General features: G+C 52.0%; 1 protein-coding gene across 7 annotated transcripts in view; it reads right to left on the bottom strand.

Moving 5' to 3' along the window:
- RPS6KA1 (ribosomal protein S6 kinase A1) overlaps nucleotides 1-27,786 on the bottom strand; it is a 57,804-nt gene that overhangs the window by 7,285 nt on the left and 22,733 nt on the right. For 5 of the 7 annotated variants that reach the window (XM_054223534.1, XM_054223536.1, XM_054223535.1 and 2 more), the window contains 11 exons: nucleotides 11,048-11,101; nucleotides 6,179-6,295; nucleotides 5,021-5,102; nucleotides 4,657-4,737; nucleotides 3,798-3,877; nucleotides 3,085-3,191; nucleotides 2,446-2,483; nucleotides 2,170-2,312; nucleotides 1,545-1,615; nucleotides 1,207-1,295; nucleotides 903-967 (listed from right to left, as the gene is read on the bottom strand). In XM_054223534.1, the coding sequence (XP_054079509.1) occupies nucleotides 903-967; nucleotides 1,207-1,295; nucleotides 1,545-1,615; nucleotides 2,170-2,312; nucleotides 2,446-2,483; nucleotides 3,085-3,191; nucleotides 3,798-3,877; nucleotides 4,657-4,737; nucleotides 5,021-5,102; nucleotides 6,179-6,295; nucleotides 11,048-11,101 (927 nt within the window). Of the gene's footprint in view, nucleotides 1-902; nucleotides 968-1,206; nucleotides 1,296-1,544; nucleotides 1,616-2,169; nucleotides 2,313-2,445; nucleotides 2,484-3,084; nucleotides 3,192-3,797; nucleotides 3,878-4,656; nucleotides 4,738-5,020; nucleotides 5,103-6,178; nucleotides 6,296-8,986; nucleotides 10,947-11,047; nucleotides 11,102-13,482; nucleotides 13,595-27,786 lie in introns of those variants that run through there. The other 2 variants (XM_054223539.1, XM_054223538.1) reach the window with 2 other exon arrangements.

The following is a 27,786-nucleotide window of genomic DNA, read 5'->3' as shown; positions in this document are numbered from 1 at the left end:
TGTGAACCTAGAAACAGCTCTGTGGCTTAGCACTGAACTGCAGCTCAGTAGTCTGAGGGAAGGCTTCTTGGCCAGTGGGGTGCATTTTGAGTCAGTTTGTGGAGAAATTCTACAAGTTCTACCTTATAATAAATCAAAGAAAAAAAAAAAGTGTTCTATACGTAGCTTAGCCCCACTCCAAAAGCAGTATCCATAAAGTATTTACCTCGCCAGGCTCTTCCACCTCCTCCTAACTGCCATTAGGGCTTTGCTGACACATATCCCCCCAGGGACAGCCAGAGGAGATGCCCTAGGAGGACATTCATCTCCCAGCACACCCACAAGCAGCCTCTCCAAATTGCTTCTTGAAGCAAAAATTTGAAATAAGCTTTACTAGCGTTGCCGGAGGTTCAGTCTGGCAGCTTGCTGGGCGCCTCGAAAGCTCTGAAAGGCTGATCTTCAAAATCCCTTACCAAGTAAGGGAAAACAGGGAAGGGACAAAATTATGTGGTAAAGTAGGGAGTTGGTCAGAAGCAATTGGGAAATGCCGGTTGAGTTATCGCCCTGCTTCTCTGTACAAAATGAGGTATTTCCTTGCCAGAAATGTTTCCCTGAGTCCTTCCCGCTTTGTGCAAGACAATCCGTGTTGTGCCAAACCCCAATTAAAACCTGCACCTTACTGCTGAGAGATGAGTAAATTCGAACCAGGGTGAGATTATAGGCAAACTCAGGGATGAAACAGTTATTCACAGAACAAACAGAATTTTAGTTTCGGGAAGGATTATTGGAAGAGATGGAAACCTGGACTGGTAGCTCTCCCATAGCTGCTCAAGCATCACGACTCTGCTGTTACTGCAATCGGCAGAACTGCGTTACTGGTGCTGAGTGGGGTAGAAGTTTACTTTTATATTTCTGATACTCACATTCCAGTCAATGGTGGAGTAGAAAGGATGGCGCTTGATTTCTTCTGCCCCGTCTGGTCCAGAACCTGAAAGATGCACCCGTGGAGTGCGTCGCATTAAATCAGGACCACCGACAAAGCAAAGGCTACCACCACGTACACGCAAGACAGCCAGGTATTACGGGGAACCTGGCTGTAATGAAACGAGCCCATTAACTGTGCACAAGCGTGAACATGCTGCTGACCCACGAGGATGTGAGAGGCCCCAAGACAGCGTCAGGTGTACTCAGAAACCAAAAAAAATAAATAAAAAATAATTGTCTTACCTAATCGGTTGGCTGGATTCCTTTTGAAAAGGGCTCGCAGGAGGCTCTGTGCTTCAGAGCTCAGGAACTGCGGCATGCCCAGCTTTGCTCTGGAGAGGAAGTTAAGCAATCCGTTGCAGGTTTAAAGAAGTCAACTCACAAGCCGACTGCAGCATCTCCACCCCCGAAAGTACAATCATCTGATTGGCATTTACATTGCACCCTTCAAACTAACTGTTGATCCAAAACCGCTTGCCAAATAATGCCATTAAGTTGCGAGAACCCCCAAATTGCAACACACTCAGAGAACGAGCAGAAGTTCGCCTCCTGTACATAGACGAAAGAGAAACTCCTCTTACTTGAGGATGAGGGTCATCGTCTCCTTGCGATCCTTCCCCTGGAAGGGCAGCGAGCCGGTGAGCATTTCAAACTGGGAGGGAAAGAGAAGAAGGGGAGGTCACGTCCGAGCAAGTCTGAGGGTTGCACAGATCCCACTGCACCTTCACCTGGCAGCTCGCCAAAGCTAGCGACAAGCTTGCGAGGGATCAAAAGCCTAGCTCTAAATAAGATCGCAGACATCCTCTTTTCTCAGGAGCTTGGTTCACGAGGTTTGCAGTGGGAACATATTCAAGCCAGCACCTGCCCCTGTGGGAGCCCTGGGATTCAGCAACCGCCAGATGGTGGCACCAGATCTGCACAGACACCAGTGCCCCAGCGCTGGGGTGGACGCAGACACCCCCAAGTCAGATGCCCCACGCTGCGCACCCCACGCTCACTGGGACCACAGCCTCAGGAGCTCTGTCTCCCCCAAGAAACCAGGCTGGATGCCTGGACAGCCTGTGACAGACCCCTTCTGGGGGGGCCTGGAGAACTTCCCCAGGCCGGCACATCTGCTAGACATGCAGAGTCACGTCAAGGTGTTTCAGAGCTACCGCTGGAGCAGCTGCTGGGCCAGGTCCCCAAACCCACTGGCTGGGTACGCACCATTAACACCCCGTACGACCACCAGTCAGCACTGTGGGAATGGCCCTGGCGATTCACGACTTCTGGTGCCATATACTCCACTGTCCCGCAGAAGGAATAGGCTTTCTTCTCGTGGTCTATAGCCTCCTTGCTCAAGCCAAAATCTACACAAGAGAAAAGCGGTCAGCATGCGCCCGCGTGCTCTGAGCAATCACACAGAGCAGAGAGGCCTAAAAGCAATTCTGCATTTCAAGAACCAAGCTTGCTGGAGCACGAGGCTTTTGTGGAGTCCCTTACCTGTGAGCTTGATGTGCCCTTCTTCATCCAGGAGGATGCTACAGCATGAATGAAAAAAACAAGTTGTTACTGTCTGCAATAAGGGCTGGTGAGAAGAAGCACACACAGCAGAGGCTGGTCTGAGATGCTCCCAGAATCCAGAGGAGAAAGTTATGTGTCCCTTCCCCCAGTGCTTTAAGCTCTATCACCAAGACAGGAGTGGGAGAAAGAGCAGTTCCCCTCTCTCTACACCCTCAACTTCTCATTGAACGAATGACCCACACAGGTGACACCACCTTTGATCCCCCACATCCCCCAGGTAAGAATACCCAACTCATGCAGCTGGTACGTGTCTCTGCAGAGGCCCAGCCCAGAGCCTTTTCCCTCCGAAGGCTCTCAACTGCGTAAAGATGGAGCCCGGAGACTAGCCAAGGATTACTGCTCAGACATGTGGCGCACACATGCTGCCTCCGCAGTGCTCTTGGCCGTCACTGCTGATCCGAGGAGCAGGAGCCTTGTCGCTTGGCACTGCTGCCTTCCATCTGGCTGGCCTCGGGGCACCACTCAGCTTTGCCTCGGTGGAAGAAGGCTGCACCGTTTGCTGACTACAGGCTCGGGACTGAAGGACTCAGTTCCCTGCCTCAGCTGTGCCGCACGTACTTCTCTGGTTTGAGATCCCTGTATATGATTCCCAGGCTGTGCAAATGGTCGAGCCCCAGAGCCAGCTCTGCCAGGTAGAACTTCACGTCCTCCTCGGTGAACATGACCTGTGGGAAGGGAGCAGAAGCAGACAGGCGCTGGGGTTACAACGCTGGCAGTGGGACCACCTCCGCTGCAGCCGTGCAAGACCTTTCACATCCGTGTTGCTCCCTCCTGCCTTTCCATACCCAAGTTCCCCAGGCTTCCCCCACCATCCTAAAGTATCAATTAAGCGGCAACACCAAAAAACCAAATGGGGTTGCTAAGCAGCAGACAGGTTTTTAAAAAACTCTTCATTTGCGTTCACCAGGTTATGTTCCTGGATGTCTTCACCTGGCACAACTTCTCGTCACCCCTCCCATTCCCTGCCCTCACCCCGTCCCAGCGAGGCGACACAATCAGCCGACACCGCAGCAGAACACGGTTCTCGCATGTCTTCGTTCTTGACGTGATGGTCAGCAGAGGTGAGACCTGCCTCCTATGCTGCTGCTTTTCTGCCAGAGGACAGGGCTCCCGAGACATCCTCTCCAGTTGCCAGCTCTGGGCTAGCAGCAGGTTGGAGGTTTTTTCCACCCCTCTCAAAGACTTTGCAAGGGTCAATCGCTTCTCCAGGCAATTAAGCCCAGATGAACCGAGAGCCTCAGCAACCCACCAAGATGCCAGAGCATACCCACCTCTTTGGAAAGCCGAGTGAAAAGGTCACCTCCTCTGAGGAAATCCAAGATGAGATACAGCTTCCCTTCTGTCTGGAATGCTGAAACACAAGCCGGAGCAGGAATCAGGCCCCTCTGCTGAGGGAAGGCTCCACAGTGTTACATTAATCACTTAAATCCTAATGGCTCCAGTTGTGCAGATGCCCTGCGTGGTTACTAGGTTAAACACAGGTAGGGCTAATTATCTGGGGTAAATGAGATAGCCTGTCTGTGATGTTGAAATGGGAGCTCACCCGCAGCACTCTGGCGCTACAGAAAATCCTCATTTTATGGGGTGTTGGTTCCCTTTCAGCCAGTGAGGCCCTGCTGAAAGCGCCGTTTTCCTGAGAGAGGCACTGGTCACTTTACAGGGAAAGAAGCTGTCCTCGCCTTCCTCAGTCAGAGCATTAATCCTGCCAAACTCTGGCTTGACTAGTTAACTCTGCTTTCTCAGTTTCTCCTGATTTAATGTTTTAATCCCAAGGATTTGATGTTTAAACCTCTTCTCCCGGTCTATGCTCTGTTCCCCATTCAACAAGCTAGAGTGGGCATGGGACCAAAGACCTTTCCAGGAAAGGATTTGTGTTAAGGGGATTGTGAAGGCTCCAGAGCAGCACAGCCATCGGGGACACAGACTGATCCGGGCCTCTTCTCCATTTCAGGTATCTCCCGAAGCCTCTTAGGAACCACGAGAGGCTCTCAGCATCCTCCAAGCAGCTCATCTACCTGCTCATGGCAGGCGTGCCTACAGTACCATCTTTCCATATTGTGCTTTAAGGCAGTCAGCGTCTGTTTAAGCCTGCAGCCCCTCTCCCAGCATCCCAACCCGCTCCACGCTCACCGTAGTGGAGTTTCACCACAAAGGGATGGTTTACATCAGCCAGGATGTCCCTCTCTATCTTTGTCCTTACTCGATCGCGCACTGTGGGAAGAGAGAGGAACAGCTCAGACACTGAAGAAGGCACACAGTGCCCCGGCGTCAGCCTTGCCCCCGGCCTTAAGCTCCTTAGTACCAGGCAGCTCGAGCCAGATCTTTTCCCACCTCCATCACTGCAAAAAGGGTTTTTTATAGATAAAAAGAAAAGGAGGTTGTTTGGCTGAGATAAAGATACTTCTTTTTCACCCAGACCACCCTGGGGCCAGCAGTGACTGCTGTGACATTGCCCCAGTGCTCTTTAGGACACATCGCAGCAGGAGTCTCCTACCTTTCAATGTCGCCTTCTTGAGCACTTTCATGGCATAGAGGTGGTTGCTGTCTGGCGGCGTTATTTTTCTCACCAAGAAAACCTGAGGCAGAAGCGCACCACATTAGCCAAGCACTGAACATTAGCAGCAGGAGCTGGATGCCTCCCAAAGTGGCAAACCTCACGGTAACCCTGAGAAGCAGCTGGCCATGGGACTGGTAAGTTGTACCTCAAGCTCCCCATGGGAAACCCCATGAGGTTTTCAGGAAAGTGCTGTGTGGAGACTCCTCTCATCCCCTATCTCCAGCCATTGCGGTACTTGTGCTTTTTTAATCTTTCACTTTCCTCCTCTCCCATCTCCCACACCTCTTGCTCGCTCCTGCAGCTCTGTGGGGCTGTGCCGGATGCCTGGGAGCTGTGACTTGAAGCACTGATGCTTCAATGGACCACGAAGCCTCCTGGTGGCTTGCTGGCTTGACAGCCAGGTCGACTTCTTACCATTCAGGTCCTGCATCCTCTCTGGATTTTTACCTCCTTCCCTCCCCTGATGTCCCAGGCTACCTGGTTTTAGGCAGCTTCAAAAAGGCACCACCTTTCTCGTGCACAAAGCCACTGCTGCATTTGCCCAGGCAACAGCACACAGTCCCGTACAAGCCCCCGCTGTTAGCGCTGGTAACTGATTGACGTGAAGTTGATTTAATGGGCGAGCAGATGGTCTGTAAGAGACCTGGATTATTTACGTGTTGAAACAGATAAGAGTTACAGGCTACTTCCTTCCCCCTTCACAGAAGGGAAACTGGACCGTAAGCAGGGGCCAAAACCAGATGCACACAGCATCGTTTCTGAGAAGAAAGGAACATGCCCGAGTCCTCAATTCAACTGACAGCCTGGCAGCCAGCGAGAGCTACAGGAGGTCCCTCTGCATTCACACGGAGGATCCTTTCCTCCTGACCGTCTGAAAAAAGAATTACAGGGGAGCTTTGGACATACAGGCTGGCCCTTAGGAGAAGGCATCGCTACAAGTTGCCTTTCAAGTCAGAAGCAACCATTTGCTAAGTGGGCTTATCAGGGAGATTCTCATGATCTGACGGGAATCAGGGAAGTGGTTTCATTGGGGACAGTCCCTTTTGTCATCAAAACCATTTATCTGGCATGACACATAGGAAGAAGTGATCTCACCTTGCCGAAAGAGCCCTGTCCCAGCACCTTCAGGAGCTCAAATTGCGAAGGATCGGCTTTCTCGGAGCCTTCCTTCACATGGTGCGTGATGTTGATTTCTTTCACAACACCTTCACCCTGAAAAAGAGGGGACACGGTTGACTGGGAATATACTCCCGAACAAGGGAAAGCAAACCGTATCGCATTAAGGAACAAGGATGGCAGCTACAGACTGACAGGAACCACATCTGAGAGCGCCATGAAAGTTGGTGTTTGTCACAGGTACCTCCTGGCTTCAACATCTGGAATAAATAAGCGATCAGTAGGCTTGCACCAAGCAGCCGTGTTAAACATCCAGCGCTCTCCCCAAAGGCTCCGCTCCTCGCACCGCAGGCGTTGCGTTGCTTTGAACTGCATTTCAGAAGACTGCGTGAAAAGCACCTTCTTTTTTAAGGCACTGGTGGCAAAAACAGGAGTGTTTATGCCACTAAAAATCCCACAACACAAAAATACGGCTCTGTTGTCAAAACACGGCCAGGGCTGGCAAAAATCAGACATGTTGGAGCCCATCTGCTCAGCAATCTGAGCAACTCTGCAACATAAGTCTTAGTGCATCTTCAGCACATACAGATGATGCTTTAACAGACTCAAGCCTTCAAGAAGATTGAGGGGAAGCCAAGGTCTCTGGCACATGTTTTGTTTAAAACACATTCTTTTATTTAAAAAAAAAAAATCAAGAAGAAAAAAGAGCTTTGATCAGCAGTATCTAGAATAAACTCACCAACGAAGCACAGGAGAACAGCCACAGACCCCGAGGTGATGCTGAAACACCTCCTCTCCCCAGCAATCCTTGTCCGTACCTCTGGTGCGTAAAGCCCAGAGTTCAGCTCAACAGAAACACCTTGTGCTGCTTTCTGTTTGTATCCCAAATTGAAAGAGACGTTTTATTCAGCTGTGCCTTTCCCTCTACTTCTCTTGATCACACCTCGTCAGTATATCTGTACTTACGTTTCCTCTGAACTTGACCTGTTCCAGCCCCTCTTCCAGCCCCTCTGGCCAGGGGCAGAGACCACAGAGGCTGGACTCAACGTCCCGCTTCCACAGACATGAATCTTACGCCGGCCAGAAATCCCTTGTAGCTGTACGTCTTGTAAGGGCAAGTCCAGGCTTCTTAGCACTTCAGTCCCACATTATCCAGTGTTAGACACGGTCTGGTTGCTATTTGGACCTGAATTTGGACCTGAAGGCTGGCAACTATGTTCCAAAGGGCATTAAACTCGGTTGCTTTCTGACTCTAGGGCAGGTGTGGCCATCAGAGGCTGCCAGAAAGCCATTTAGTATTTCCCCTTGCAGAGTTTTTGAGGGAAAAAAGTTACGCTTTGTTTTTTTAAAACTGTTCAGACACTTGTTCTGGAACCCACTTAATCAAAGCAGCTTTTGAAAACAACAGGAACCAAGTTTCAGGCCCTGCCTCTCCCCTGTGCCCCAGCCCCACTCCCCACCCTCCCGGCACCTTCTCGGGGAGCGTGGCCTTGCCAAGCGCCCGCGGATGTGGTTGCTACCTGCACCCAGCACCCTTCCCTTCCCGCTCTCACGCTTGGCTTTTCTCTAGATTAGGAAGTGGCTTTGTTTCCACGTTGGTAGCTTTGCTCTCTCAAATTCCTGCATTATTCAGGATATTCAGACACTAAGAGCTAGCAGAGAAGCCCATGCTCACAGCACGTACAGCCTGAGAGGGCAAGGGGACAGCAGCTCCCTCCGTGTTTATCCTGCCTTTTGCTGGTCTCAGTGATCACAGACAAGAAAGATCTTATAATCCCTGTAACAACAAGTTTCCGTGTTCCATATGATCTCCCAGCTTAAAGCAGCCACCTCATGCTTCTCATTTCGTTCGGAGGCTTTGGCCGACAGCTGTTGGCGTGGAACAGCTTCCCACTTCTGGCCAAGAGCCTGAGCGAGAGTCATCCAAGAGGTCTCCTCCTGCCAGTCCTTCCACGTCATTCAGCTCCCCAGGGAGAGACCCCACAGCAGGGAGAGACCCGGGGACTGGACCAGTGGAAGTTGTAGGCTCTTTCCCTCCCCCTCATCTTCATGAAAACACTAGAAACCAGGTCTACCGAGCATCAGCACTTGTTACAACCGTCCATGTTTCACCCTGTAGCATCGCACACCTAAGCAGAGAGGAACACTGAAACCAAACTCCTGTATCCACCTCCAAGGCATCTCGACCCATCCTCCTACCACAGCTCTTCAGGAGCTGCGGAGCGACGTATTTTCACAGCTGTGGGAATCCACCGCCTTGGCCAGTAGCAAGACCCAGTGTGTTTAACTGCAAGTGGTTTCAGCAGCCCAAGCTGGCTCTCAAGGCGGGCAGGGATTTGCACGTGCCGCCTGCCAGCCAGACCACATCAGCAAACGCACACACACGCCAACTAGACCAAAAGTGGCATCAGCGGAGACACTGCTGATGGCTTTCTGAGAAAAGCCTTGAGATGTCATTTGGCATCTTGCTGACACACAAGGGAGGTTTCTTCCCATGGACTCATCCAATAACTTCCAGTTCAACAGTTAGGACTTTTGAAAACCAGGTCCTACAGCCTGTTTAGCAGCACACCAGTCTCCAGCACAAAAGCTCCTGGGTGCCACCGACCTGCAGCACAAACAGGCTTCGCTCGCACCGAGATAAGTTTCTTCCAATGGCGCCATTAAGCAAACTATCAAGCAGAAAATGAAAAGCAAACCAGACTGCTCCAAACATCCATCTGGAAGCATCAGGATGAGCAACCAGGGACAGCAAGCGACGCAAAGTGAGCTAGCGGCAGTACTGACCGGGCTGGCGAGCTGGCTGGGGGCAGGCAGCTGCAGGCTGCAGGGCTTGGCTCGGTGTTTCCTCTGCAGCCAGAGCGTGAGGAAGGCGCAGATGCGAGGAAGTTTAGGGTCCCTCTCCATTCTCCCATCCCCATCACCATCGCGCAGCCCCAGTAACCACCGCCCTCGCGAGCTCCCGGGGAAGCAGGGCCGGCTCCCGGGGATTGCAGGAGGCTCCCGGGGATGCGGGAGGCTCCGGCGGCGCCGCAGGGACGCCCCGCGCTTGAGGTTGCCGGATGGAGGAGATACAGGTGGTTAAAGCCCAGCTGGCAGATGCGCAATGGAGACAAGTGACTCGGTCGCACGGAGGCAGGTTCACGCTCCCACTCCCCAGCAACAGCGCTTGTGGTTGGGGCTTTTTTTTTTCTTTTTTTTTTCTGGTTTTACTTTTTAAAAAAAACAACCAACCAAACTCGGCTTGTTCACATTTGGGCTCCTTGGTTCAGATGAGACGCTGACAGAAAACATACACGGTCTAGTTAAAGTGACTTCCACCTCGTGCCACCCGAATCTCATGTCAGGCTGTAATATTTGCGGGTATTTCCATAAGAGGGGAATATTCTGAGAAGCCGCTTACTCTTTAAAAAGGAAGAGAAAAACCTCATGAAAGCTCACACAGAAGTCTGACACCACCTTGGAAAGCTGCACATCTCTTTGCTCTCACCCTGGCACAGGGATGATGGGTCACCCACGATGGGATTCAGGGTGCATCGATCCCATGGGCAAATCCTCTGGCATCACTAGGATTTGCATCTAGTGCTTCATTTGCTTTACGCTGCACAAGAGTCCTTGCGGTGGATGCTGGAATTATCTAAAAGCCACGCTGGGAAGTTCCACGCGAGGTGTTTTTAAGAGCATTTCTGATGCAGACAGCTGCTGAACCCACTGCTGCTCGGATTTACTGGCAGGACAGAGGAGAGGTTTTTAGATCCCATGGTTTTCCTCCTTCCCCCTCCAAGCCTGTTCCTCCTTGACCTTTCCATTGGGTCAGGACAGACAGATGTTCTCTGCAGCAAGCCCCCAGAGGGTGCAGGTAAGAAAGAAACCCCTTGAAATGAGTAAAAAGACACCCACACACCTTTGCAATTAGAAATAACCCTGTGTCAGCGTTGACTTCTGAATTTCTCCAGAGAGTGCAGAGTACGAAAAGAGGATCTTGGTTTGGACCCAGAGAAACTACTTATGACTGTCTTGCCTCCTCCGCCCCCATAACGTACTCTTTTGGAACCGATAACGAAAGAAAAAAATGACTTAATACCAGCAAGGCAACTGGTCCCAGCTCCACAGAGGGAACCTCGGTAGCCGGTGAGGTCCAAAGCAAGGGAGCTGGGTGTCAGTGCAGCACGACAGCCCCGTGCAGCTGCTGAGCACGAGTCTCCAGGAGACTTGGGTCGTCCTGCACGTCCTTCACTCTGCCACGGTCCCAGTGAAGCAGAAACCGTGTCCGTGGTGTGCAGTCCAAAGATAAGCATCACCGCTTCCAAGGAAGCTTCACGCTGCTCAGCGAAGCCGTGCAGGTGCTGCAGCCAGCCACCTCGCTGCGCGTGGGCCCGGCGAGATCTGATAAATCTTGTCCCGACCGAGACAGTTTTGCATGTTGTGTTACCAGGCACTCAGCGCGGGGAGAGCAGCTTCAGAAAAGCAATCAAAAAAACCCACTGTACGTCCAATGCCACTAAAACGCTGGAGCACCCGCCCCAGCGAGCTGACAAGATCAGAAAGCCACAGGAGACATAAATGACAGCACGGAAAGGGGTTTGGTGTGGGGAGGAAGGAGGAGGAGGATGAAGTCAAGTCCAGGATGTCACATGAGCAAGTGAGTAATAGCTGTTTTCTGTATTAGCAGTCCCACCTAGCTGAGACGGGCTGGTAGGGGCGTGCTGCAGGGACGGGTTTGGTTTTCAGAAAGGTCCTTGCGAGCTCTGCTTACGCCCTCGCATACGTGGGACGACCCGCCATGGGACAAAGTGCGAATTAAATGCACGAATCTCCTCGAGGTGCACATCTGCAGCGGGCTCTTACCTTGTCTGCTGAGTCCACGAGGTCTTTCTCTATCCAAGTGATGTCCGATTTTGCCTGCGGGACAATAAAGGAGCGTCAGCACAAGAGGGGTTGTGATACTCTGCTAAAGTTTCCCCAAGAAACTTGTTTAGCAAGACCAGGCTGTTTGCAGCCAGCAGTGGTGTCCCACCACACATTGCTCCTCAGGATGCAATTCTGAGCTGCGTTGGTGGCTCCAGGAGAGCAGCAGGAGCCAGCTCCTGTTAAAGGCTTTGATAAACTCTGACGGGTGGTGGAGAAGGACACGGTGCCGGCACTTGGTTACACATGTTCCCCAAGAATCAGAGTATCAGCAGCAAGGAGAGAGAATTAATTTCTGGCAGGTTGATTAACATCTAGATCACATTTTCCTCTCAGCTACAGCTGGACAAACTCCAGAAGCATCTGTTCTGGTGGTGGCGTCCTGGGTCTGCAGGGAAGTTTGGCACCCCCATGGCAAAGAGAGGGCTTCGCTTCTCTCCAGGGGCACGCGCGGCATTTCTAAAGCAGCCAGCAGGAACACATTCAAATACCAAAACTCACCACATCCCTCGAGGGCAGGGCAGGGCAGGGCCGGGCCAGCTGCTGACAGGTCCCTGAGCAGCCTTAGAAATGTCAGTTTACGCTGCCTCTGGGGCCAGATGCAATTCTGTCAACCCTTATGGGGAGGGATGCAGAAGCATTTCAAAGGAGCTCAGAAAAGAACTGCTTCTCAGCTGGGGTACGGCTCCTTCTCCCCCAAAAACTCAAGGGAAGAGGGAAGTTTTTGCAAGGTCAGCCCCCAAGCCTGCTGTATTTTAATGAACATACACAGATCTGTTATCACATCTAGGTGCTCTTTCACCTTTTTTTGAGAGAATGAGTTAAGTTTGATTAGAAAAATCAGCCCCCCCCACCCTGCCCCCAAATCAAATCGGATTTTTAACATTTCCTCCGAGAGGTTCAAGTCTTTGGCTGCGGATGAGAGCAAACTCATGTGACTGCAGACAGAAGGGATCTAGGAGAGACTCAAGCTGTGACTTCTCTTGTGCCTTTTCGAGCCGTTTGTCAGCACGAGGGAGCCCGCGGCGCTGGCAGGGCTCTTCGGCGCCAGCAACGTCAACTGGGTGGGCACGGCGCGAGGCAGAGCGACCTGAAAGTAGAGCAGGAGCTACGGAGAGGTGAGAGGAGAAAAAGCAAGCCTTGAGGGAAGGGAGGAGCTGCGTGAAAACAGCGAGATTAGAGTTAAGAGGTAACTGATTTTCAGCTCCGGAAGGACTGAATCAGATCGAAGGGGGCCCCTGCAGTCACCCTTTCCCTTCCTCCCCTCCATCGCTCTGCCCTTGATGTGGGAGCAGCAAAGATCTCTCTCGGTCTGGGAGAAGGTGGGTGTCCCGCTGCCGCCGTGGGAAGCGGATGCCCAGGGCAGCCAGTTGACGCATCTACCGAAGCCACAACTAAACCCTTTCCCCAGCGCCCAAAAGCAATCACAAAACCCTCAGCAGTCCCTCCGCAGGGATTGCACACACGGGGAAAACGGCTCCTTCACTGCTCCAGCGGGCACCAAACCCTGCCTTGGATGGGGAGGGGTTGATTTCTCTCCCACAAGCATGGATCTCCCTGCAGGACCACCCTACAAGACACTGCCCCTGCGAGCTACCAAGCCATCTTCTGACACCCACAGCCCCGGGGGAGGCCATTTTACACAGGTTCCTGCGCCACTGGGAAATGATATTTGCTGCTCCTGGAAAATGATATTTGCTGCTCCTGGAAAATAAAAGGTCGCCCCTGGCCACCAGCCAGGTCTGAGCCCAGGAGGACGCTCAAGTCAGAGCAGGAGACGACTTCTTCTGAACTTCCCACTGCTGCCGTTGAACTGCACAGATGGCTTAGTCACCCTAGACCAGGGGCTGGGGACGTACATACGGGTTGGTTGGGTTTTTTTTTTCCCAACACCAAGTTCAAAATACAAGTCCTCTTTCCTACTTTCCCCTTTTTTGAGGAAGGATTTTACAAGCCAGAAGCCAAGAGACAGGTTTGTTTTTGCTCGCGTTTTGTCACTTCGCTGGTTGAGACAGTCACATCTAAATGCAAGAAAAAAAAAAAACACAACCCTGCAAGAGCTAGAAACAGATTACGCTTTTGGCATTTCCCTTCCTATTCATCAACAACTAACCAGAAGCTGTTTTAATTTCTGTTTCTTCAACACATGCTCTGGTCCCCAAACACTCCCAAATTCTGGCAGCACCTAGGAAAGACACTTCTTAGAAAGCAGTGTTACCATCGGAAATGCCTTTTCCAAAAGAGAAGTCATTAATTAAAACTGGATAAGGTCTGGCTCTCTAAGGTCAGGCGAGTCAGCAACGTCTCGTGTCCTGCAGAAGAGAGAGAGCACAGCACTGCACGCAGAGCAGATATTTTACCAGCTAGACACTTGCCTCCTGGATCCTTGGCTTGCTGCGAAAGAGGAGCCTCAGCATCTCCAAAGCTTTAGGCTGCTATTCTCCCATACTTTGCAAGCTGGCTTCTGAACTTAAGAGTGCTCTGCAGCACCCAGACCAGCACGAGAACCCCGAGTGTAGTAGTTACGTCACTGGGATGTATTTTGGGAGTTTTCGCTGAAAGGAAACTGTGGTTTCGTATGGGGAAACTGCATTGTGTGGCGATGGCTGCACAACGCCAGCAGCCAGATGAAAACAGGTGCTTAGGCATGGCGCTTTCCATCAGCAAATCTCGGCAGGATTTTCAAGAGGTTCAGTATAAAGTCTCCCCTGTCACAGACAGGAAAACAGGCACAGAAAGAGCAATTTCAGTCCCTACGTGAGGCAGCAACGAGCAACTGAGAGTCTGTGTAGTTTTCTTCCCCAAAGTTACGCTGTCCCTGCTCCGAGCAGCACAAATGCTGATTGCAGCACAAACGCTCTCCCTGGGGGATCAGCTCAACCGCGGGTCTCCAGGGAAGGGGACAGGAGGTGGCAGCTCCCACAGCCGTCCCTGGTTTGTCCCTGCCCCGTGTCGGAGTTGCTGCTTCATAGGTCGTCGGGACGCTGCTGCGAGGCCACTCGTGAGGTTTGCACGCTGGCATCTTTTATGGGAGGGTTGCACAATCCTGCCCACTTGCTCAGGGGTCCTGCACCGTGACACTGCTCTGCGCCCCGCTCGTACGCATCCAGGGATGCCCCAACAGGGCCGGAGCGGGAAGGAGACGGGAACCGGCCGAGTTGGGCAGCACCGACATGGGGAGCAGAGAGGGAAGAGGGGCTTCAGCCCTATGGCTCTGAATCAGTCCTCCCCCAAGTTCTATGTTTGCAAGGAAAAGAGTGAGCCACGTGCTGACCCCCGGTTCCCGTCAAGAGACCATCTGCATTTCATCTATGCAAAAGAGATGCCCTAGATGGTTTCAAAAGTTACCCAGCTGTTTCACCAGTGTCACTGCGAGGTCCTTTGCTGTTTTACAGAATCCCTTTAGCTGTCCCCACTCTGTACCTTAAAGCAGTTGCAGTTCCTGCCAAACTTCTTTCCGCATCCACGCAACTTTTGCAGCTCTTTAGCTGCTTAGTGCTGCCCTGGACTGCTGCGTTCAGGTTTTCCAGGGGAGATCACTCCCTCCACAGTGGCAGGAGGCACAAGAGATCTCAAAATAATTCTGCAGCAGAGAAACACAGAAGCTGGAGCTTACGTTTGGGCAGGTACAGGTTGTGCAAGGAATTAAAGCAGCTGCGGAAGGCAGGCTTGCTTCAGTGCGAGCTGGGACAATGCAGTACCCTGGGTCGTGGCCTGGCCTCTCTTCTGACCGTTTTTCTGACTTGTGTGTTAATACGGACACAAAGAATTGCATCCGCGCCCCGTCCTGCCTTGCCAGAGGCCTGGCTCAGCCTGCCTGCCTGCCCCTTTTCTCACCTAGAAACAGCGCTTCGAATTCCTGAAGTTTTTCACAAGGAAGAGTCCCATCCCAAAGCCCCTCTGCTAAACCTAGAGACCATAAACCAGTCTTGGTCAGAAGCAGAAACCATTAGCTCTGTGCTTCGGGTGCAGTTCACAGCCACGGAGGGACCGGCTGCTGCTAGAGTGCAAACCGCCATTGCTTCGCTCTCTCTGCTCCCAGGAGAAGGGACCAGAACCAACCAAACAGGTAACAATCCCAATATAATGTGATCAATCTAAAGCAAGAAGCATAAACCCAGGGAAGCTGTGGTGCAGGCAGCTGTATGCGAACAGGCAGGTTGTGGGTCTAAGGGCAAGAGACACGTGGGCTGAGCCAAGAGCCTTCCTCCATCACACTTCCAAATGATCTTACACATCCCGGCTGAGTTTGACACTCTTAGGGCAGAATTAAGTCGCTCCTAGGCCTTATTCCGTATTTTCTGAAGAGGGAAAAGCCGGTGACAGAAGTGGGTTTGCCATTTCTGTTCGTTCTGTTCCTATACCCATGGATGCTGGGAGACATGAGATGCTGCCGAGCGGCGGGCGGCCAGACGCTGGTACCGAAGTGCCAAGACCCCGCTGTAAACTCCGCGTGAACCCGCTGTCATTGGCACACCAGTTCTAGGAAAGATGACCCCCAAATCCAGCGGTGCCAGGTACAAGTGGTTCCCAGCACACGGTTTCGAGACGCTGTAATCCAACTCTGTGTCAGCAGACAAGACCGTAGGGCTGAGCTCCAGCAAGTCCCAACATCGGCTCCATAAAACAGGACACTCGCTAGCCCTATAGATTTAAATCAGAATAACCAGGGAACTGCCTTCGCCTCCTGCCAGGACGCAGTTGCACCCCACCGAGCACTGGGAACAGCGTCGGGGAGGGAAGGAGCAGGGTTTCATAAACAGGAAGGCGATGGTGTGAAGAACCGCTGCGAGACAGCTGCTGTCACGTCAATACGTTTCAGAGGTGGGACTGGTGGCCCTGTGTGAGGCCAAAGGGATGTCTCAGCAGAGGTCTCAGCTGTTGGCCAGGAAGCACTGGATGAAGAAGACATGGCTCATGGAGAACCCTCCGGCGCACACCGCTCCTGGGTGCCGGCCTCAGGAGTGGGAGCTTCACACTCCTGAACTTTTAAGGATGTTAAGTTATTTTATGCAATCTACTCCAGAGCAATAACCTCCCTGCAGGGCAGCAATCCCTGCACTCGAGGGAGCTTGAAATAAATGGGAAGCAAGAGATGCTGCAGCTTTGCAGAGGAAGCAAGTCTGTTTTTTGCTGTTGTGAAGAGCAGAGAGGCAAAGGCTGCTCTGTCTGGAGCTTTTTTTTTTTTAAGTGGTGGTTCTCAAAAAGGGGAACAAAGAAAGCAAAGCAACCTCCCCAGCCACTGCCTGCCCTCCTGCAAAGGCCTTATTTGGGCAAGGCTGACGGTTGGTCTCATTTGCAACCAAAGAACTGGCCAGAACCCTGTACTTTTGTCTGTACTTCTTTGGTGGATCCCCCCCGCCCAGTGCTCCTGGGAGCCCCCCAGACTAAGAAATCCTGTGGGATGCTTGTCCCTGAGCAGCGCCGGTCTTCCTTGAGCAGAGACACCCTCGCAAAGCGAAGGGCTTCAGCTTGTGGTACCTGCGTCGGAACGGTCCCACCAGCCAGCACAGAGGATGGACTGGACCCGTTTGGAGAGACGGGATGGGGAGAAGGGAGCTGTGCCTCGAGGCAGAGCCATTTTGACACGAGAGGAAACGCTGCCCACAGCGACGAGATGGTCGTATCAGCAGCTGCAGATTTTAACTCGCTTTGTTGCCATCCACCGACTTCCAGGAAAGCAGGGCAGGCGATGCTCACTACCCCCACAGGAAACCTGCCCTCCGACTGATGCCTCCCGAGATGCCTGCAACTGCTCCGGCACCTCTCGGGAGCTGAGAAATGTCACCCTGTACCTGTGGGACACGCACGTCCTGCACAGCGGCAGGGTCACCACGTCAGCCCACCGCCGCTGCTGGGGCTTTGCTGGGAGGAGAGAGCAAGAGCTGGGTCAGAGTAAGCAGATGCTGCTGCCCCGTGTTTATCAGGAAAGGAGACGTTTCCTGGCCTGCCACTCACTACGGCTTACAAGAGAAGTTGAAAACAGAAGTCCAGCCAAGCAGAACATTCTGTGAGATCGTACCGATTTCATTCGATTGCTGAAGTTAAAAAAAAAAAAAACAACAACAAAACAACACCTGGGAGAATTCAAGAGTTTCACTCTATCTAATTAAGCGGGCATTGCAGTATCAAGGTTGTATTCAAAGATTAAACACCAAAGCCATCTCTCGCCCGCTTACACATACCACACATGCAATTAAAGAAAAAAAAAAATAGTAATTTGAAACCTCAAGCAGATTTTAAAACCTCTCTGCCCAAGAGGAGACTCTGTCCTGTTCTCCCGCACATGTTCCAACGGGTTTAATCCCAGCCCACGCTCCCTCGGCCCCACAGCTGCCCTCCCTTCCAGGTATGAAACCTTCTGGGCTCTGTTTTTCCCACTCCAGCATCATCCCCAACATCACCGACCCAGCGCCGCTGCAGGGCTGCCTGCTCAAAGTGAAGGTCCGAGCACCGTTTTATTGCATTTTATAAAGACAGGGCGACTTTTGCTTCGTACATGCATCCCCACATCTGCAAAAAGGTCGGGGAGAAAAGACACGAGACCTCTCGCTTGAGCTCCTCAGCCACTTCCAACCATGCTCGGAGCAGGAAAAGCTGCAGAAGAACTCAGTCCTGGAGGTTTTATAAAAGCAGGCAGCAGATGGAGGGAAGAGTGTGCCCATGCCCCTGTGAGACGTCAGAGAATCAGCAACAGCTTTTGCAGGAGGAGGGAGAAACAGGAGAGTGTAAATGCTTGGGATCATGGACAAAGCTTAGAAGAAGAGGGAGATTCTTAGAGCAATGCAAGAGAATCTGCAAGGAAAGAGACGGCTTCGTTAGTCCTTTAAACTAAACTCATGCTGAACAAGGGCATTTGCTGTTTTGACAGACAAAAGCCTCGGGAGGCAGCCGGAGCCGGGGGGAGGCAGGGCCCACCGCAGGGTGGCTTTGAACATGGAAGTCTTGGACAAAGTCACTTCTACAAACACAGCTAAGGAGCAACGGAGACTTCGGCAACTGGAACTTCCCGATAAGTGGATAAGGATGGGGGCGGATTCCTGGCAGGAGCTTTGCTGCTAGAGGTTTGCAGGAAGGGCTACTGAAAGGGAACAGCGATGCGGGGGGAAACAGGCACGTTTCACCCTACACCATCTCCGAGGACTGTTTTATTGGTCTTCCGAAAAACAAAACAAAGGAAAAAACCGGGGAGGGAGAAGGGAAGAAACCCAGGACACGCAGTCAGAGCCCTGCACAGCGAGGCACACCGCTGTCTTCCTCAGGGCAATTCCTCTCTGCTCAGACAGGCAGCCAAACGCTCAGTGTAAAATTAATTTGGTCACCCTTGGGAAGGGGTTTGCTGCCACTCCGAGCAGCGATCTTGGCTCCCCGCAATGGGGGTTACAAGCAAATCCCTAAAAAGGGAAAACTCAGAGCAAGGCAGCACGCTTTTACCCTGTTTGGTGTTTAGATGGAGCAGTTCCACCCTTTTTTGTTGGCCCCTTCTCTCACCAGCAAGTTCACTTCTCTCGTATGTCAGAAAGTGACCCCCACCACCTTCCGTGGAGGTGGACAGAGCTGTCACAGGGAGGAAATACTGTGAAATCCTGGAGGCCACAAGCAGATGCCATCACGCTCTGGCAACGGGCAGGAGAGCAGCACTAACAGGGCATGGAACTTGCCGGCAGAGCATGGTGGGACAGCGGTGACAGGTACCGGCATCTGCAGCCACAGGGCAAGGCTGTGTCACCCCCGAAGAGGCTGAGAGCCCCAGGGAACCCTGCCAGGCTGGCTGCCCGGCCACCGCTCCCCCTTGAGCACGCTCCAGCAGGTGGCACTCGGAGCATTTTTAATGTCCAAACCACGTTTCTGTTCTGAAAGAGGAGGGTGAGAGCCAAAAGGACCCACTTCATCAACACCCATTTCATAAACACCTCAGTGGGAAGATTCAGCACCCCTAAAAGACGGGGGATCCAGGAACTGATTAAGGGATGAGATGTTTTCTCCAGCAAAGCCTGAGGCTGGAGAAGGGAGAAGGCAGAAGGTGGCCTCACGCAGCAGAGCTGCCACGGCAAGGCAAATCCGTCTGCTTCATAACATCTTTTTTGCTCTGTTGTTACCCGACTCATTTGACCAGGAGCACCAAAGTATCTGCTTTACACCAGAGAGGGGATGGAGAGAGCAGGGAGGCTCAGGCACAGGCATCCCCCTTGCGCTCCCTGGTCTCCTCCCTTCTCCTGGCTCTCTCCAGGGGCATTCTGGCACCAGATCCTACAAAGTTTCTTTAAAAATAATAATAATAATAATAAAAATATCTCCACCCTTTCCAGGCACTACAAGCCACAGCTGGCCAGGATCAGCTGACAATGAGCAGTTTGGGCTCAAGATACAAGCTCGGGCAAAAGATCTTCCCAAACCCCACCGAGACTTTCCGAGAGCTCTCCGATGCCAGCGCAGCCTGCCGTGGAGCTGTGGGAGAAGCACTCACAGCCGGCAGGACTTTGCTCCCAGTGAAATGAGATGCCGGAAAGGAAAACACCTTTAATTGCCAGGAGATAAGGAACTACTTAATTATGCATCTTCTACAGAACAAATTAGTCTCCATTTAGAGAGTGCAAGGGATACTGCCTCCCCTTCCCGCAGCCCTACACACATTTCCCAGCAAGGAGGAAGGGTCTGCTCTCAGCAAATTCAGCTTCGATGGTGGTAAAACCAGGATACTGCAGCCCAGGCTTTTCTAAATAAAGAATATCACTCTTAGGAACCAGCATCAAAACACAACCCCCCCATCTAGGAACGACACAGGTTTGCTACTTCCAGTACAGAAGATAAAAACTCCTTATAACTGAAGGATAAAACGTAACACTGGTTTCACAACGAGAACTGAGAAGTGTTTGCTGCCCCTGGAGTTATCGTGGGATGTGGAAACTATTCTCTATCACAGGAATGCAGGAATTCCATACTCCTCCCACAGCACACATGCTGCCGGCGGTTTTCTTGTTGCAAGATGCACAAAAAGCGGTCTTAGGACTCGGTAAAGCCTTTGCTTGGTACCTACCAGGTTTCCATATGTGGAATAACCCAGCTCTCTCCCACCCTCCGGGAACGACACGTGTGCGAGACACACCAAGAGAAAAGCAATCGTCACATTTCCATGGTGTCTCTGAACTTTATCAGTGCTAAAAGAAAAAAAACCAAAACATGTCGAAAACACACCCTGAGCCGTGTGTTCCCAACGCCGTGCGTGTACAGGGTGAGCACCTACTGTAGCAAAGCACGATTTTTCATTTAATGCTTGTAAAAAATACACTGGCAGCCGCCCCCTCCGTGGCTCAGCCACGACCCAGGCACACGCCTGCCCTGCATGCCGGGGACGGGGCCGTAACGCAAAGATCACTGGCCCCCCCCTTCCCAAACATCACAGCACGGGGATTAGTCACCCTGAACACTGGGAATAACATGTTTTGTCCTGTTCCCCTTAGATATGAAAAATGCTATTTTAAGGGGCTTTCTTCCCCCCGCTCTGTCCATGCGGAGACCCTGGGGCTCCCCTCCCACTGCACAAAAGGAGTGTGACCCCCCCCAAACGCCACCGCTGCCCCCAGCCCCGGTGAGGGTGCAGACCCATCGCCTCCCCTGCTCTGTAAGCAGACACCGCGTATTCCCAATCTGTAACCAGGCCAGCCCGCGCCGTCCGGTTAAATACACCTCTCCGACGGCGAGGAAATCAATACCGCCACATCTGAGAGTGCTTACGGGAGCACAAAAAAATTGTGTTCGCAGTCCGTTCGGTGTCCCCAGAGCCACGTCAGAAGCTTTGCTGAGACCAAGGTTTCAAGTACAAAGGAGGGATAAATGCCCTCGTTTTCCGTAAGGGTGACATTTCCCGGCTGTGCGTTCCAGGGCTGGCGAGAGAAGGACCCAGATTTCACGCTGCAGTTGGGAAACTCTGTTTGCCTTAGAGCATCGTTGCAATGAGATCACGGAATCACGGAATCTTCAGAGTTGGAAGGGACCTCTAGAGATCATCTAGTCCAACTCCCCTGCTAGAGCAGGATTGCCTAAAGCACATGTTCAGCTGGAGTTCTTGGGAGGATGCCTCTGCCCTCCTCGCCACGGAGGCAGCCCCAGTGAGTGGCTTTTCCTAAAGTGAAGGAGAAATGCTCCAGGGCAGGCAGGATTCCTTACAGGATAGCTGGACTGTCATCCTCCCTGGACGGTCCCCAGCCCCGTGGCAGCCCCTGGCAGGCAGCACAGTGCAATCGAGGCGGGGGGGAAAGTTATCACAGCTTCACCTGGAGCTAGAGAAGGAATTTACTGCTCATGTCAAAACTAGGCTTCGGCTTCCAAATAAAGCTGAGACTTGTAAAGCTGCAGGAGATTCAGGGAGACGGTTTGTGTGTGGAGGGAGAGTCCTGACTTGGGATCTGAGCCAGCCATGGAGCCAGTGACCCCCCAACAAACCCAGTCAAGGGGACTCAAAGCTCCTAGATGCCAAGGTGGCATCCTCCAGAGACACAAGCCCACTCTGACCCCTTCAAAAATCAAATGGGAATAAGTTCTTCAGTTCGAGCTCTTGAGAGTCCTCTTTGGTGCCAGCTCTCTGCTGCTGTCCCTGGCACAGAGGGAGCTGCCACCACCTCGGCCGGTCTCCATCTACCTTTCCCCTGGTCAGAGAGGAGCCCGTGGCTCCTCCATCCCTCTGGGGAAGAGCCAGCAGAGCTCTGGCCTTGCCCACCCTCCTCCTGGGTCCCCAAAGAACGTGACTTCAGCAATTCCCTGCCCTCTGTTCCCAGACAGCCGAGGGAAGCCTGGCTGAGGAGGGCTGGCAGGAGGGTCCCTCAGTTTGCTGTGGGATCAAGAACTCCTTTAACTCTGATGGAGAGACAGATTACACATGTTTCCTCCAGGTACGGCACACAGTAAAAGATTATAACTATTATTACCCCCTCCCCCCAGTAATAGAGGCTTTCTGGAGACAGAGCTTGAGGCAGTTTCTATTAACCCAGGAGGGGGGTGGAAATGGAAGAGAAGAACCCGGAGCAGTTTTGATGGGTCGGCGTGCCGTGCGCGAGGGCTGCTAGAGCGCTGCTCACCAGCGCTGCAGACTCTGCTGCATTCCTCATGTGCAAGTCCTGTAAACTGACCCCTCTTCAATTATTCATTAAAGTCTGCAGCTCATCAGAGACTCTGCCCCTCAAACAGGCATTTATTTGTGTTTTTTTTTTTTTTTTTTAAGAGCTCAGAAGCTTGCTGTTAACCATAGCCCGGCCTTGCCAAGGACGAAGAGCAAACACTCTGGCAGGAACCAGCCAGGCAGATGTCAGGTATTACATTAAAAACAAACCCACTTGATTACTTCAAGTGACAAGACGGAGCAGCCAGTTTAAACTAAGAGCTTTACCCCGACAGGCTGAAAAAGCCAAATGTTGAGAGAGTGGCAATAGCTGCAGCCCGGTCCCTGAGGTGCAGAGGGGAAGGTGGATTTCCAGGCAGCACCACGCCATGCTGGAGGTGTTCTGCTCCCACCAGGTTATCCCAGCTCCTGGGGGACCAGACCGGCCGGAGCACTCTTGGCCGAGCAGCTGGAAGCAACAGAAGAGGGGCATTGGGCAGAGAAGGGATGTGCTGAGGTACCTGGCTCTTCCCATGTTCGATAGCTTTCCAGTTCTTGGAGAAAACAGCAGCAGCAGCTGTGCAAACACGCCAGGCCTGTTTCAAAGCAGAGCGTTTCACTTGTTTGTTTTAAAACCTTTCATGTTAAGAGGCCACGATTAGAGCAGTGTCCAGTAGTGATGAGGATTGCACCACTGGACGTGTCTTCTGTCAACACGGTCTGCACCCAGCCTGGAGCAACGCTGGCAGCCTACGCAACGAGAGCCTTCCATCACCCGGACACTAGGTGGGCACACAGGACTTGCCCTTTGGTGGCCAGCAGGTCTCAGATGACTCTTTCTTCCTCTCCCACTGTGAAGAGAAGGCGCTTCAAGTTTCCCCTCTGCTCACCCACTCGGTGATGCAGCTCCAGAGAAGACAGGACAACTGGCAATGGATGCTCTGCCCGTCAGCGAAGCCCACAGCAAGGGGCAGAGCCCAAAGTCTGGGTGAAGGGGAGAGATGTACTGATGGAAAGCAGGGCTGTGAGCAAGCACTGATGCAGTGTGCCACAATGGAGCAGCACAAAGCCTTCCTCTCTTACAGCTCGCTGGAGGAGCACGAAGAATTCCCAGTTCATGACTAGAGGTCCGAGCAGGATTCCTCACCAGCCGTGAAGTCCAGCCTGCAGGAAAGCTGCTCCATCCATCCAGTTTGCAGGCCGGAGTGGAGAGCTGGGCTCGAGTACCTTGGCAGGTACAGGAGGAGCGTACCAAAACCAAGAACCAGCCATAAGAAATGTTATGAATACTAGAAATAATTCTAACAGCAGGTGACTGCTATCGAACCACACCGAGGACTGGCACAGAGCTATTGCAGGTAGATGGCTACAACCCTGTTTCCTTCAACTCGTCCCAAAGAATTACACTTCCGAGCTGCAACTGCCACTGCACGTTGTCACCGCTAGAGCATTACAGCAGGGCGCTCCACCCAGAACAACACAAACTGATGTTAACGCTGGCGATGCAGGTATTTCTCTGGCCAGAAGTGTCCAGACCCAGGGTTCCTGTCTATAGCTTCCCTTGCTGAAGGTGCTGCAGGGGAGGACCTTTCTGGTCAGGACACGAGAATAAATCAGTAGGAGCTGTATGGATCTGTGAAAGAGCCGTGTCTTCCCCTTTGCCGCATTCCCACTAGAGTTTTTGCTGCCCAACAGGCTCAGCCTGCACAGGTGGGGCACCTCACGCCTGGTACATGCAGCAGAGCAAAGCCCTTGCTCCGGTCTCAAAGGTCTCCTTGATGGTGCAAAGCAGAGCTGGAAGAGGTTACTCATTCACTTCCCCGGTTTTCATTGCGCACTGTGATTATCACCCAAGAACAAGCTGATCAGCACTCCCAGCCTGCGCCAGCGTTACCTCCAGAGAGAGAGTGGGTACACTCAGCACTGCAAATCCACTCCTCTGCTCTTCATTATGAAGTGATTTCGCTAATTGGTTGTTGTACTTTCATGCATAATTCCTCACACTTGGCACCTTCAGGGAGCACAAGCTCACCCCTCAGCCAAGCTGGCTGCAGAGCAGGCTGTAAAACCCCAATTATGAGAGGTTCCATTTTCCCACTGAATTCAAGCTCTCCGTTGCCGTTCCCCAGCTGAACAAGGACCAATCTTCAGCCTACCTGACAATTAAAATCTAAAGAACGTAGGACAGAACAAGGTTCAGTACCTAGGGACCAATGCTCGGCGCTGCTGATTAGCCCCTGGGGCAGAGCAGCTTTTGAGAGCAGGGCGAGAGACCTCCTGTTTTGCTCCCAACCTGCACGGAGACGCAGCTGAGGTTAATCCAAGGCTGTTGCATGAGATGCTTCTCTTGGTGTCAGCCCAGGCTGAGTCAAAGGAAACAGAACAGGAATAAAGCAAGCCCTGAGCCCTGAAACGCAAAGGATATGAGGATAGCAGTCCTGCTCCGTTACCATCGCTCCTGCTCCTCTACCACCAATACGAACGTGGAAGAGCAGCTCTTCTCTTCAGCAGCCCACAGACGTCGCACTGAAACCTTACACAAGCCACGCTGCTGCTATCCGAAAGCCAACATCAAATTTAAACAGGGCCAAACGCCACCACCAAAGAGGAGAGGAAAACAAAAAAGCCATCCTCGTACCTATCTTTGCCAAAGGCTCCTGTTCAATGCAGCGTCGGATCGGCAGCTTGGTTTTAGGGATGTGGCCAGGATTGCCTGGCAGATTGCAAACTCTTACAGTAGGGACACACTGGGAACATGCAGATAAGCAAGGACTCAGGCACGAGCAATCTAGGATTGTGCTCGCTGTCAGGAGAGGGTTTGGCTTGGAATTCCTTATGCTTACAGAGCTGGAATGATGTTGGGATGGCCCTGACAGCAGACCCAGGCTCCTTTCCCTGTGACCATGCAAAGGGAGGCAGACGCTCCAAGACAGCTCTCTGCCCAACCTGTAGGATCTTGCAGGCATTTCCAAGATACTCAGATAAACACACCGAGGTACGATGCTTGCAGGGACTTGCGTATCACAATTGTTCTTGAAAGGTGGGAATCCACACAGGAATAAAAGCCACAAGAAGTTGTGAAATGCACCAGCTGTCCTTGGTAGGAAGCTGAGTTGAAGCTACAAATGCAACCAGAAAATACCAGATCACAGCCAGCCTGGCCCAAAACATCCCCTCGCTACCTCTGCAGTGACCATTTCATTGTTTTTTATGCCCAAAATCCCTAATGTGCAACAACAGCAGGTGAGATGATGACAGAGGCATTAGACTGCATCAGTCTCACGCTACCAGCTGCGAAGTTCCCAACTCTTTTGAGGAACTCTTGGATTTCCTCCTTTGCAAAGTGTCTTCGGTTATTGCCCAGGCAAATAACGATTGTACTTCTGGGAGCATCCTACTTACGGGGACAGGGGGAGGGACGGCACTTCTGCGTGGGTGTTGAGTAATCGCCACTGTCACAGCTTTGGGCTATTTTTAGAAGAGATCACAGAATTAGCCGCAAAAGGATAGCAAGTACAAACCTAGAATAAAGGTGCCTCTTCCCCTTACAGCTCTCCACACGCAGCTAGAACAGAAGGGCATGGGAGGGATCCTGAGCAACCTTCAACTTGAGAATAGCCAGCCTCAGATGTTTACTGCCGCCTACTTCTCCTTCCTCAGTCCTTGTTGTAGGTAGAGCCAGTGCCAGAAGCTGCTGCTGACATCTACCCCCAAAAAGAACAGAAAAATACATAGGTATCTTGATTCTATGAATCTATGATAATCAGCGCGCTGCCTGCTTCCCCCGTCTGCAGCACCGCAGCTGGTGCAGAGCGCCAGAGAGTTTGCCCTGAAGTTGAAGGTATGTGTTTATAGGAGGGATTTCATTTGTCTGTGCTGGTAGCAAACGTACCTTGTACAAACTTGGAAAACGCCACCGAGGTTATTTCAGGAGCACGTAGCAGGGCTTCATGTGTTCAAAAGTTACCGAAAATGGGATTGTCTGACACCGCTCACAGGCATTTTGGCCACGGCGCCTCGGAAAAGTGCAAAGCAGGACACCTGCACGCAGCACAGGGCTCTTGTGGTTTTCCTGCTGTGGGATGTGGGACAACTTGCCCGCTGCTCTGCGCCTGCTCCCCAGCTGCAATGGGGACTTCACCTCCCTGTCCCACAGCGGGACAGAAACACAGCAGCAAGGAGAACCCCGAGTGCTTTTTGGCCTCTATCGCCTCATATTTCTGTGGGGCTGCATCTACAGATGGAATCAGCCAGGGTTTGTCCCAGTGATGTCCTTCAGACAGAAAAAAAATCTTCAATTATTTTTAAAGCAACATCCTTCAGCTGCTTTTATGGGAGGGCAGTTTAGCCAAGTGTTTGAAGATGAAAGAGGCAAAGTCTCAAGTCTTAGAAGCCCAGCTGGAAACCAACCAGAAGAGACAGATTTATTTTTTTTTCCCATGCCAGAGATGCAGGCACAGTGAAGAACCGTAAAACCACTATTCTCAGGGGAGGGAAGTGCACAGTCTCATTGACCTGAGTTCATCTGACCCACGCCAGATTTCTGTGCAGGCCGCTGGAAAAGTGCCGGTCCAGCAACTGGGACAGAAATGCAGAACACGTAGGTGAGATGCAACAGCAATGCTAGAAGTCTCGCATAAGTTCCTGGCAAAGAACTACCTGAAAAGCAGCCGATTGGTTTTTAGATTTAAATTTCTTTTACTAAAAATGCGACAGTAACCAACTGGAAAAACAATACAATAAACCCCCATGGCCTTTAGCACAGATGATAATTCAGAGTGAAACTGCTACAGGGTACTCGTTGAGGGTAAGGTGCAGGACAAGCTCTTTACAACCCGTTCAGCAAGGTCTCCCAAGCCAAATCAAACACGTTGTGTCACTCTTCACGGTTATAGCATGTACGTATCAGAAAAGGAAATCCTGAAAGGATTTCAAGGTACTGATATGGCTCTTATACGCTGCACAGTGTCTTGCAGGACAGAGAAGTATGGGCACAATTAGGAGATACCCACACTAACAACATCAGCCCTCAGTCTTATACTTGGAGAGGGCTCCCATCAGGGAAATCAAGACCTTCAACGTCACGCTGCTCACGTGTGGAACAGGAAGAGCTTTAGGTGTCTGAAGAAGGTCTAGCAGATTAAGACCCTTGCCCAAAACATGGAAAACAGCAGCTTAGTTCCCTCTACCATTCCCTGCCGATGTTACCGGGGACGCAGAGGGCAACCTGACAGAAGTGGCGCCTCTCCCAGCCCCACCAAGCTGAGAGAACAAACAGATACCAAGCACTCAGCAAGGGCAGCTGTGCCAAAACCATCAAATACTCTTGCATTTCTCATCCCGTCTGGCAAGATCACAACATAGAGAAAGGTGTAAACACAGCGCTGAAACACCCCAGGGACTCTCGCTTCGAGCCCTCTGCTGCGGCCTCCAGTCCATCTCCTGGGTGATGGACTGAGGAGGCCCTTTGGGAAACTTTCCAGATATATTTAGGTGACCAAAGGGACAGGAAGAAAGAGGGTTTATCTTTTCTCTTCCCCTACTCCAGCCCCTTACACTCCCACATGCACTCATCCAGATTACA

Source organism: Rissa tridactyla, chromosome 18 (genome assembly GCF_028500815.1).
Source record: "Rissa tridactyla isolate bRisTri1 chromosome 18, bRisTri1.patW.cur.20221130, whole genome shotgun sequence".
Lineage (NCBI taxonomy): Eukaryota > Metazoa > Chordata > Aves > Charadriiformes > Laridae > Rissa > Rissa tridactyla.
The sequence above is the reverse complement of the archived record's forward strand: the minus strand, read 5'-3'. Positions and strand labels throughout refer to the sequence as shown.